We start from the raw sequence: 13275 nt of genomic DNA, 5'->3' as shown, positions 1-13275 counted from the left end.
ACGTTCCAGCTCTTCTTAATCGGCCTGTAATTGCTAGCTCTATAGCTATAGCTCAGGGTTGGTACTCGCCGCCGATTTATCATAGGTACGCGAACACACGTCACGCGACAAACGCAGTGAGCGCGTGGATTGCGAGTGGCAGGCGCTAGGCAACCCGCACTCGACTGCCAACTCACTCGGCAACGGCGCGAAATAGCGCCGTAATACCTAAATTTCGGAGTGAAACCCCCGTCTTAACCCTCTTCCTCCTCCAGACACTAAAATCCTACTAATATTATAAATGCGAAAGTTTGTGTGTATAGGTATACATACTCTCGTATGGATGTTTCTTACTCTTTCAAGCAAATACTACTGAACTGATTATGATGAAATTTGGCACTCATATATCCCACTGGAACGGGAAATGGTTATGGGTTTTTCTATGAAAACGCGGGTGAAGCTGCGGGTGGAAAGCTAGTTATACAATAAAATCGCTCCATACGTTTCTTTAAACACACTTTCCCATTTAAAATATTTTAATAAGCTATCCTAGTAGGAGTTTTATACGGTCTTATTATTCGTATATTATTATCAATTATTATCATATTTTAATAAATAATAAAGTATAATACAAGCACAGCCTAATCAAAATTCCACGTAAAAAGTATAACGAATTTCCTATCCATAACAAGAATACTTTAATAATATAATATCATTATAATATTGCAATATTATTAATACCTATTACCTATTGCATTTGAGCAATCTTATATTAAACCACATTAATTCAAGCGTTTAATTCTTATTAACTGTACGTAGTAATAACAAAGCACTGACATAATCAAGATAATACTAAATAGTTTTATAAGAGAATTTTGATTTGTTTTTCCACCACGTTCATTTGTAGAAGAATATTTGTTTTCGTATTTGCATAATTTATTTATTTCAGACAACAGTGCAGTTACAGTTAAAATATCTTAAAATACATGAGGACTACGGCCCGATTAATAATGTCTTCATATTATTAATTAAAATTTACAGTTCTTAAGTATAATCGTTATAAAAAAAGTATTTTTTTTACAATAGATGCAAGGAACCGTGTAATGAAATATGCCCGCCATGCGAGAAGCCCTGCGAAGTGCAATGTAAACATTCTAAGTGTAAGAACAAGTGTGGAATGCCGTGTACGCCATGTAAGGTATGTCGTGGATTCATTTAATTATTAATTGTATTCTATATATAAGATTAATTGTGAAATGTAAAGAATCACCTTAGAACTTATTTACATCTAGTGATCTAATGATGTTCATATTTTATGCTTGTTATCGTTGATTTAACAAGCGTCACTCAACGCCTAACTAGTTCGGCTAGTTCCCGGATTGTAACATAACCCTGTAATATACAGGGTGTCCCACTATTGGTATACTAAGCGCGAAGGGACTTGTAGTTTTGCATACACTGATCACGTAAAAAATACATAAACAACAAAATTACGAAAAAAATTTTTGCTAAATTTTTCCTGAAAATCCATGTTTTATTCTCTAGCTTCGCGCAGCCGGCATATACCGCTTCTGTAATGTGAGCATTTTGTCTATGAAAACATAATCTTAAACGATAGCTCACGTGCTGGTAGCAAAGTTGGGCGGGTTGCTTGTTATGGGTATACGCATAAAGTTTTAAAAATTCATCTATTTGAAAAAAAATGCGTCTGGAATTTTATAACTATTTTTTACGTAGGTACTCAGCGTATGCAAAACTATAACCTCCTTTGAGCTTAGTATACTAACAGTGGGACACCCTGTATACTCTAAGCATAGCCCTTTGAACAGAGTGGATATAAAGCTCGGCTGTCGGCATATTGTTGAATGATTAGCGCCGAGCGCGTTCTTTGAATGACGATTGACGACAGAATTTGCATTTTCCAAATGTCTACAAGAAGACGGTTGCAAACCGACGGATCCCTGATTTTTTCTGTGTATTAAAAAAAACTAACGAACCTTATCAAAGACAGCTCCTTATCCAAACCAACGACTATGCTAAATAACGTTTTTAACAAGATTTTAGTATGTACTAGCTTCCGCCCGCGACTCCGTCCGCGCGGATGTCGGTCTTCGCGTGGATGGTTTATTTCTCCATTTTGAGTAACTCTGACAATAACATCTTATAAATATCTATTGGACCCAAATACGGCTAGGCCTATAATAATACCCAACGTGTGTTCGCGGTTCTACAGAACAACCTCTATGGATAAAACTGAAAAATTAAGATTGTTTTTTTTCTACGTATTTTTCCAGGATAAAAAGTATCCTATTTTACGCCCAGGATAATAAGGTATAATTATACCAAGTTTCATCGAAATCGAACCGTTAGTTTTCACGTGATGTCTTCACATACAGACAGACAGACAGACAGACAAAAATTTTTTTAATCACATATTTGGGTTTGGTATCGATCCAGTAACACCCCCTGCTATTTATTTTTTCAATATTTTCAATGTACAGAATTGACCTTTCTACAGATTTATTATAGGTATATGTATAGATTGCTAAATTTCAAACCTACTTGAATATTAAAAATGTATTAGTTCAGAGAGGAATTAATATTTACCATTTAATTATGATGCTTCTAGAAGAAGTCTAATAGAATAAATACGAGTAAATGTTTGAGTTTTACCTGGGTCACTCACTTGCGTGGTTGCGTGAAAACATTCGTAAAATGTAGGAATGATTCCCTCATGTGTGAATCTTGAAACGTTTCATACCGGCACTAAGATACTAGATTCCGTACCTAGTCAGTAGAATTGGGCTAATAACTTCTGCGCTAACTGAAAAGTCAGTGCTCTGAAACTATCGAATCAAATATTTAAATTGTTTTTACATTGCACTTTTACATTATGCATTGCATTGCTTTTGTTGAATTGCTTGTGTGTGTGCGTGTGCTTTTTCGTGACCCAAGGAGAAGGCATAACGTAAACAATTTCGTTATCAAAATTATCATAAATTAATGGAAACGGATCTCGAAGTTTTAAAATTCAATTGAAACTTATTCGATGCACTTGACCCTTAACATTTTTCAATTTCCTTCAGGAAAAATGTGACCGTGAATGTGAACACGGTCAATGTACGAAATTATGCGGGGAAGTCTGCTCGATACCTCCGTGCTCTGAACCTTGTCCGAAATTGATGAAATGCGGCCATCCTTGCCGCGGCCTCTGTGGCAACCCTTGCCCCAATGTCTGTAAGATTTGCAAGCCAGACTCGTTCCCTAGAGATTTAACTGGATTCGAATATGAAGATGATGTAAGGTATGTTTTCCTTTTTCTTTTTTGATACGGCGCACCACAGCTGTTAATAAATAAGAACAAAATATCCTTAAAATCAATACACGGCTTACATCCTCATCGATAGGAACCAAATTGGAATTTATTAACATATTTAGTGAAATGTATAAGTTCGTAGAGTTTGAATTGATTGTTTGCATTGTCAACAAGGAAAATAAAAATATTTATTTTCTTTCCTCCCAAATTCATTGTTAATGTTCAATTAATAATTCTCTGAGATAAACCCAGACTATAATATAACAGAGTAAATACAAAAACTGACAATTGGAATTAGTAAAAAATGTTATATTTATAAGTGCCAAATTTTCCAGAGAATACTGATTGAAATTCTTAAATAAAATACTTTTATCTGCGTCGCCTGTATGTTTGAGTGTAACCGACTCTATTTTGACCCATTTTAAACAGACGGATTTAATTAAAAGTTTGTACACTTATCAAGAATCGGTGAAAATACAATAATTTCAATAATTTATGTTCCTAAAGCGTGTTTTTTTTTTTTGTTTTTTACATTTTTTTAATTAACCTGATATAATTGCGATACAATTTTGTAAAAAAATACGTAAGTAAGAGTAATCTAAAGTAGGTAACCTACCATTCCCAACGCGCACCGCGAGCCGAGCCCCGAGCCCCGAGCCCCGAGCCCACGCTCGCGTCGAACTCGCAGATTTTTCCGCAGACTTTCCGAAATCACTACAATATAAGACAAAATCGCTTTCTCTGTCCCTATATCCCTCAAATCTTTAAAACTACGCAACGGATTTTGATGCTGTAGAGTGATTGAAGAGGAAGGTTTATGTGTATATTTTATTAGGTTTTAGACACAGCGGGCGAACCCGCGGGCAGAGCCCGCGTAATGCTAGTCAATAATTATTTAATCAGAGGCGAGAGCACGAAAACTATCACCAAAGTATTCGTATCATCATCGAGAGCCCGACGTCATAACATATTAAATCATAGAAATTAGTTCCTGTTACTTTTTTAAAATCCCCATACAAATGATTACAAAATACCTACCTAGTTACTTTGATCACAGTTTTCCTGTTCGCGCATCAGAACTAAACCACCTCTTCTTTTCAAGGAACCATTCTATGTATTTTCTTATTTATGACGACATTAAATATGTTTTGTAAATTATTAAAAAAGTCATATGCAAAACATTAAATATAATTTTGGTCATGGGTTACGTTCGCCCATTGTTATTTAGATTTCTATGGGTACGCCCATTACGAAATCACATTTTAAAACAAAAAATTTTGTATTTGTTTCCAGGTTCATCGTTTTGGAAGATTGCTTACATATTATGGATGTAGATGAATTAGATGTTTGGATGAATAGTAAAATGGAAACAATTGGTATTAAGACGTGTCCATTTTGTCGAATACCTATTATTAAGACTTTCCGCTATAAAGATCATATAAATAATACACTAAAAAATGAAATTGAGCCAATAAAACAAAAAACATACGGAAATCCAAACGAAATCAAAGCCAAAAAGGTGGAACTTTTTGAAAAAATTTCCACGTTTTGCCTGGACCACCCTGATATTATGAAAGGTAAAATTTTGTTTGTATGTATTTTCTTAATTTTTATTATATTATCATTTCATTATAATATTATGTATCACCCTATCCCCATTGCCTATCCCATTTAATTTTTAGGGTTTCGTACCGAAAGGGTAAAACGCGACTATATTACCCTTCGCTGTCTGCCTGAGTCTATCATAAAATATAAAAATGAAATAGAGGGCAACTATCACAAGAATAAAACGAGATTTGTTTTAAAATATTATTGACACCATCATATTACAATTAAATGATGTCATTAAAAAAAAGCTTATTTTACGGTACCCGTCGGTCGCGAGTATCACTCGTACTTAACCGATTAATTTTTTTAATATTTTTGTCTTTGAAATAAATACAACTTTTGTAAATTTTCTCCACACGTATTTTAAATCTATACTAATAGTATAAAACTGAAGAGTTTGTTGGTTTGAACTTCAGAAAGTGAAAGGACTGCTAATTTCAGGAACTACTGGTCTGATTTGAAAAATTTCGGTGTTAGATAGCCCATTTATCGAGGATGGCTATTGGCAATATATTATCATCACATCAAGACCAACAGGAGCGGAGCCACGGGGGTGAAACCTCGGGGCGCTGCTAGTCTTTTATAAAACCTTCACGGAGTTGACTCAATTTTAACTTAAGTAGTTAGTATATTTTATAATATCTTAACATAATAATTTTTCAAACTTGTATTTATCGTTTCAGATTCACGGCAATGTAGAAATGCGTTTCGTATACTTGAAAATTTTATTAAAAAAAACAAAAAAGCCTCTCTTATGCAAATAGAAGTAAATTTATTATATCTTCATATATTAGAAATGCTTTCAGAAATGTATGTTGAATATAAAAAGAATCATCTTTCTATTCTGAAATCCTATTTGAACAGACAAATTGATATGATGTGTGATGTTCTTATAAAGAATGTTAAAAAATTCAGCTATCAGCTACAAAATGATATTAAAAATGAGATGAAACGCGTTCATGCAATTATTCAGTTTGATAAAATTATAGATAATCCAGAGTTTAAAATAGTAAAAAATAATAACGATGTAAAAATAAAATATGAAGAGGCTTTTAAACTAATATTAGGTTGCAAAATATACACCGAACAACAAACAATGGAGGCCTTAGATAGCTTACAGAAGGTCGTTAAAATAAATGTTGTTTCTGATAAAAAAGAAATAGAATTGGTAGTCAAAGCTGTTGGATTAAAAGCTGGGCATTGGTTTAAATGTCCTAATGGGCATTTTTATTGTATTGGAGAATGTGGGGGAGCAATGCAGAAAAGTAAGTGCCCTGAATGTGGTGAAGCAATAGGCGGAAGCAGTCATCAATTACTTGCTACCAATTCCCATGCTGGAGAGTTGGATGGTTCCCGATTTCCAGCGTGGTCTGAAGGATATAATAATATGGCCAACTTTATGTTATAATTTCATTAATACTTAAAACAAAATTTATAAGTTTATGCTTACAACATTGATACAGTTAATCGATAATTTTAATAAGAGGGTAAGAGTTAAGTGAATACTATCAATAATTATAAATAGGGTGAGTAGGGGGGACGGTGGAAAACTAAGGGCGGCTGTACACGGACCGCTCGAGCAGTTAACGGCTGAGCGACGTACACGGACGGCTCGAGCGGTCGGCGTCAACTGCTCGAGCCGTCAGTTGTTGACCGCTCGAGCCGTCGCTACCAACCGCTCGAGCGGTTGATTTTTTTGACTAGTCGAGTCATTGATTTTCAGGGGGGGTGGGAGCTGTCGACGGCTCTAGTGCAGTCAACGGCTCGAGCAGTCAGTGTATGCCTCACGACCGCTCGCGAGCCGTCAACGGCACGGTGGAATTTCGTCATGCAGTTGACGGCTTGAAGCGGTCGCGACGGCTCGAGCCGTCACGTGTACGGTGACAAAATCAAACGTTTATCTCGAGAAAAAAAGAGCGCCAAAAGTGGTTTATCGCAGATAAAACCAAAACTAAAAGTAATTACACAAAATGCTCTGACAAATATCTTGCAAATGTTTTAATATAATTGTTTATGAAAAAAAAATCATAATAAGTATTACCATGTCAAGTAGAAAACGTAAAAGTGTGAAAATTAGAGCTAACTTGGTGATTTTTTTTTATCGAGTAAATTTTAATATTTTATGTTTTTGATTAAACAGAATCGTTGAACATATCATCTAGTTTGATATATGGGTGATTATACAAAAATGGGGTAACTCGATGTCATCAGCCAATTTAAACAAAGTCTTATTATATTTTATTCAAATAACAATCTATTTTAAAACAATGAAGCGTCCTTTATTTGGTCACTCAATTTCACTTCTTTATTTAAAATACAAATGAATAAAAAAAATAAATTAATACCTCAAATGTCAGTACTTTGGCATGTCACAACTCCGAAAACCAACAATCAAGTGACTATCGTTTAAACATTATCATCGATTTAAGAAAACTTACAAAAACACTACAATCTTTGATGTACATAGTATTATATACTACAAATTTCATAACGCAATGTTTTCCATTTTATTTAAAAAATAAAATTAAACTTTGTCATCGTTTTCACTAGTCAGTCCGTTGTGTGTTTTTTAAATTCGAAATTCTCGCTAAATATCACCAAGTCGAGGTCAAATCCCTGTCTAAGTATTAATGTTGGTAATGAAGTTACTTGTGCACCGCATATTTTGACGGCCGTCATAACTGTACCAGCGCTAGGGTTGTGTTTGTCCAATAAAATCTTGCTGCGCCAGTCAACATTTCAGTCCTATGGTTAGTCGTTATTTTATTGTTAATCCGATTTTTATTTTCATTTATAAATGGTTAACTATGATTTGTAAAAATATAGTTTGTTGATATTAGAAATTAGGCAAAAAAACATAATTTGTGATTATAACCTCATATTAAGTCCCTTTTCATCAATCCGCTGGCATCAGTCCTTTGTCAGATATCGTGCCAGAGGACTGACGCGACCCCATAGTACTGATGATTCTGTCGTTTTTGAGAACTTTTATCTTGATTGCTATTGGTATAAGCATTTCTATTTTATATTTCAGTTTAAAACATCATGCGCCACGCTAAAAGAACCTGAATTTGACTAGGGAAGAAACATTTAAGAAAGAGTAGCAAAGAAAAGAGCTATTGAAACAAACTACTAATAATTTTATTAAAAAAGATCTTATTTTATTTTAATTATTGATTTTGATGCTTTCAGGGCATAGCTTTTTATATTTATCAGATAAATACGTATACGTATATTACTGTGAAGTAAAATTACCTCAAAATAACATAAAAGTTAATTAATATACTTAATAACATTATAAAAATGTCAAGGGGCTCTTATGAAAACTCAGATGAGACTTTCATTTGAGACTTTGGTTTTTAATTTTACTATAATTAGTACTTTTAACATAAATATTGGTAGATTTTTAGGGCTCCGAACCTCAAAAGGAAAAAACAGAACCCTTATAGGATCACTTTGTTGTCCGTTTGTCTGTTAAGACGTTTTTTTTGGAACGCGTGGAGGTATCAATCTGAAATTTATATTGGATACTCAAGATTAAGAACCCTTGGGGCTGTAAAAAAATCAAACTTATAACGCAACGCAATCAAAAGATACCTACATCCGTTAATACTGCAAATTTCCGCAAAATTAAATATTCGCAAGGGAATAAAAAAACACACAGGATGCTTGCAGTGTATACAGTCTACTATAAACTGCTATATAGTTTACTTCTACTTGGTAAATAGCAACGTCTTTATAACACAGATAAGGAAAAATTGCTAAAAGTGTAAATTTTTAGTTACAAACATAATAAAAAATAGGTTTTTTAGGACTCCAACTCGCACTTGGCCGTTTTTTTGTTTCTATTGTTTGTGAATTACTTGAAATATCAAGTAAAACTAAGTCAAAGTAGAAAAAGTTAAGTAAGAGAGTAAGAATATTCACGTAGCGTTAAATGTCAGAAGGCTGTTTTGAAACTTGAGACATTGTTTTTTCCCAGTATCACATATTATTAATTATCATTTTTAAACGTAACTAAGTGATTTTAATACTTAAAAGACATGTGCCATTATTAAAACTGAGAGATTTGTAGTAATTTTCATTCAATTTCTTTAAGAATATTACAAAATTGTGTTTTTTATCAGTACCATGTTAGCCTCGTCAGTCCCCTGGAGGCCAATTTCAGAAAATTTAAAATATCTCACAATCTACTTAAAAAACTGGCTGGCCCGATTTGGAACAATATATTCATTAGATTAGTTATCATATACACCCTAATTTGTAACAATCTGATATAAAAAATATAGTAAACAAAATATCAACATATTATAAAAGTTCAAATCCTATACTACTTACTATATACTAGTTACTATATAGATATACTAATAAAAAACGTTCTCAAACTATTTTTATGTTGTTTGTTCCCTTTAAACCTATCACCTATTCAGAATTTGTTAGTTACCTAATTTGTAGCGTTCTCCAATATCGTATTAGTTCAGTTGTATGTAATATAATAGTTATTTAATAGTTTTTGATGACAATTACAATTTATTACAATTTATACTCTTATAAAAGTCCAAAAAGTCCATTCAATCATTCCCTAACTCACCCTATAACGATGTTTGTTTTTTTTGTGTTTTACTATGCATTTATGAATATCGTGTTGCTTTAGTCGTGTATTTGTTTTATTTGTATAACTACCATGACAATTTCCTCATTTCCAATTCATAAGTGTAATAATTTGAATACCTAAGAAATTTTATATAATCATTACCGGTACCCACAATTATTATATTTCGCTGTAGGTACTTGTATAATTATTATTATGTATTTCTTTATTTTCAATAAATTTTCCTAACATACATTAGTCGTGTTTTATTTGGGTCTCACTTTTTGTTACTTCCATAGAGTAATATAATATATATGGTTACTTCTATCTATCCCTAAGTACATACCTACTTATAATAAAATTGTAGGAAAGTCTACACTGTAAATTGAATATTAAAAAATGGAAGTGTGATCTACATTCGATAGATAAAAATTTTATCTGTTTGTCTGTACTGCTAACTGAATGAATTTACTTCAAATTAGGTACAGAGACATAGCTTGAAACCTGAGAAAGAACTTATGATAGTTTTTATCCCGGAAACCGTCGGAAACCCCACGGAAACGGGAACTATGCTGGTTTTTCTTTGACTATGCGGCCGAAGCCGCTGCACAGTGTTTCATTAGATCATAAAAAATTCCTGGGGCCTATGCTGTTTATTATATTATTTATCGATCAAGGGATGCATTTAAAATGGAAGAGTAGAACACCCACGTGTCAATTCAATTTCAAATACTTTTTATTTTATTAAATGATATCGTAAAGTGAAATTTTAATTTTATAAAAATTAAAATTTAATTATGATTTAAAAAAATGTAATAAATAGACTAGGAAACTGTAAATTATTAGTGAAAAAAATGGAAATAAATTATGAAAACGTATGTAACTGTCAAAGATATTTATTTTATACAAATATAGTCGGATATAGCATATTATTTGAGCGCATATTTTCTAGTTTTTATTTTTAGAAAATCACGAGAAATATATTTTCTAAATACTTAAAATACTAGTAAATATTGCTCACAATAAGGCCTATCAGTTATCACCTACTCAAGACCTACTCATACTAAAATCATTATTTAAAATTTTTCCGTTTTAGAATTATTAGACAAATGACCGGATTAGAATGGTATAACCACAGGGTATCCAGGGTACCTGTCGAAAAAGTCGGTTTTTACCACCGTCACCACTCACCAGTACTGTCAGGGATACCATACTACGATTTTTTCTTATTAAAATTTGCCGTTTTTTCAAGGGACACGCAGATTGACAGCTTAGACTAGAGCATTAAATTGACAGACTTGAGTGAAATGGGGTAAGCCTTAGGGCGTATTCAGAAAGAAAGCTTGAAACTTATAAGCGCTTATCGGCGCTTGTCATGTTCATATATTTTCCTGCGCGGGTTACCAGCACTGACAGGAAAATATATGAACATGACAAGCGCCGATAAGCGCTTATAAGTTTCAAGCTTTCTTTCTGAATACGCCCTTAGGGGTAAGCCGAAGAAAAAAATATCTTTGTTTTAAAGAATTTATAAAAAAAAGAACCTTCTATTTTTTAGGAAACAATACAGGACACTTTTTTATAGCGTAGCGAAATTCTAATTTTTTACAGCCAACTGAAGGCCGACTGGCAAAATGTGACATTTATCTGCTTAGTTTATCTGTGTTAACGTCACAGACTACAGAGTTCATTCATTTTTTGACATTTGAGTTTTGACATTGACATGGGCCAATATATTTTATTTTTTACATTTATTCAATTTAAGTACAGTACAATTACCTACATAAATAATAAAACATTTACACAGTGCATCAAATATCATAATTATTAATGTAAATCAACATAATTTTAGTCTCAGTCTACTTATAAATATATTACCTAAAGAAGAATTTGACGAAGTATTTTAAAACGTGCACTACGTTGTTTATAACCTATAAGTGAAAATGGAAACTGAATCTGAAGAGGTCAATGATACAGGCCCTGTAGAAAATGCATGGTCTTTGAAAATACCAAAATTTACTCCAGATGATAATCCACATGGTCTTTTAGAAGAAAGTAAATTTGCAACTCTTTTTCCAAAATATCGTGAACAATATTTAAAGGAATGTTGGCCTTTAGTCCAAAAAGTGTTAAATGAGCATCAAATAATTGGAGAGTTAGATTTAATAGAAGGTAGTTTAACAGTGAAAACAACAAGAAAAACTTGGGATCCCTATATCATTATTAAAGCACGGGATTTTATGAAACTATTGTCCAGAAGTGTGCCATTTGAACAAGCTGTTCGAGTCTTGGATGACGAAATTGGATGCGATATAATTAAAATAAATTCATTTGTTAGTAAGAAAGAGACATTTTTAAAACGCCGCCAGCGTTTAATAGGGCCAAATGGTGTGACATTAAAATCAATTGAACTTTTAACTGAATGTTATGTGTTGGTACAAGGTAATACGGTTTCAGCTGTTGGTCCTTATAAGGGCTTAGTACAGGTTAGAAGAATTGTTGAGGACACAATGAAAAACATACATCCTATGTACAATATCAAAAGTCTTATGATCAAACGAGAATTAATGAAAGATCCTAAGCTTAAAAATGAGAGTTGGGATAGATTTCTGCCTAAGTTTAAAAGTAAAAACGTACCAAGGAAGCAACCCAAAAATAAAGTCAAGAAGAAGCCTTACACTCCATTCCCTCCACCACAACCGGAAAGTAAAATTGATCAGCAGTTGGCCACTGGTGAATATTTCCTTAAAGATGACCAAAAGAAAGCCAAACATCGCCATGAAAAAGAAGAGAAACAACAACAAGCTAAAAAAGCCAAGGAAGAAGCAAGGAAAAAGGATTTCATTCCACCTGAAGAGAAGAAATATGATAACACGATACCAATTGAAACTGAAGTAAACATTGGTGCTTTTAAAGCAAAAATGAAAAAAGTTGCTAAATCAAACAAAGCCCTCAAAAAGACTATATAGTGATAACACTTCTTAAATCTTAATAAAAAATTGAAAGTATTTCTGTATAATTATTTGTCAATGTTCTCAATTCAAAGTAGTGGGTCATTATAAGGATACATTTTCTGTTCGATGCCGTTGTCAGATAGTCCGGGATCCATCGCCCATTTTTGCAAGTGATTACTATCAAGCTAATTTTTCGTGAGTAGCTTTATTTTGATGAGATGCCCAATAATTTCATGTACGAAACTCTCGATTGTGGTAGCTTACAGAGGTAACAAGGATAAAATTTTTTGATTTGACGGTTCTCAAATATTTATTACGCAATTTGTAGGACAATATGTCTGTTGAATTATATAAGTATTAAATAAGTGAAAATAAAAAATCAGCTGGTTAATAATCATTTATGATGACTTCGTTATCGATACACATTGGAAAGGGGGACTCTTTGATCAAACCATAGATTTTGTAGGACAAATATTTTTTTGAATAATTTAGATAATTATCTTGAGATTGAACAAAAAAAAACATTCAGTTAGTAATTAATATTTGAGAACCATCAAATCAAAATATTTTATCCTTGTTTCCTCTGGTAGCTACCACAATCGAGAGTTTCGTACATGAAATTATTGGGCATCTCATCAAAATAAAGCTACTCACGAAAAATTAGCTTGATAGTAATCACTTGCAAAAATGGGCGATGGATCCCGGACTAAGAGGGGTGGGTGAGAAATATGATTTTCCCAATGGAAAAATCTCATGTTTCAGGGAAATGAATTAGGAAGAAGAAATGAACCTATTAAGATAATCTTCATTTTTTTAGAAAAGTTCTT

General features: G+C 32.9%; 2 protein-coding genes across 2 annotated transcripts in view; both read left to right on the top strand.

Moving 5' to 3' along the window:
• The window catches only part of LOC149483311 (NFX1-type zinc finger-containing protein 1-like), a 40932-nt gene extending 33326 nt beyond the window's left edge, over positions 1-7606 (top strand). Inside the window, exons 24-27 of the mRNA XM_089702302.1 lie at positions 1066-1177; positions 3066-3283; positions 4589-4872; positions 5587-7606. Of these exons, the coding sequence (XP_089558428.1) occupies positions 1066-1177; positions 3066-3283; positions 4589-4872; positions 5587-6311 (1339 nt within the window). The 3' untranslated portion in view covers positions 6312-7606. The remainder of the gene's footprint in view (positions 1-1065; positions 1178-3065; positions 3284-4588; positions 4873-5586) is intronic.
• A 3588-nt stretch (positions 7607-11194) lies between these two features.
• On the top strand, positions 11195-12502 carry dbe (KRR1 small subunit processome component homolog dbe). Its single transcript, XM_089702316.1, has one exon. It carries the CDS (start codon positions 11438-11440, stop codon positions 12461-12463), a length of 1026 nt encoding a protein of 341 aa, XP_089558442.1. The 5' UTR covers positions 11195-11437; the 3' UTR covers positions 12464-12502.
• The last annotated feature ends 773 nt before the right edge of the window (positions 12503-13275 follow it).

Source organism: Colias philodice, chromosome 13 (genome assembly GCF_061535455.1).
Source record: "Colias philodice isolate Cphi_HAF_F1 chromosome 13, ilColPhil1 Martin Lab GWU primary, whole genome shotgun sequence".
In the NCBI taxonomy this organism is placed as follows: domain Eukaryota; kingdom Metazoa; phylum Arthropoda; class Insecta; order Lepidoptera; family Pieridae; genus Colias; species Colias philodice.
This window is presented reverse-complemented; position numbering and strand designations above follow the sequence as displayed.

Bases quoted from the DNA above. Each gene is read 5' to 3' on its own strand.
- dbe (XM_089702316.1), top strand. From the start codon at position 11,438: ATGGAAACTGAATCTGAAGAGGTCAATGATACAGGCCCTGTAGAAAAT.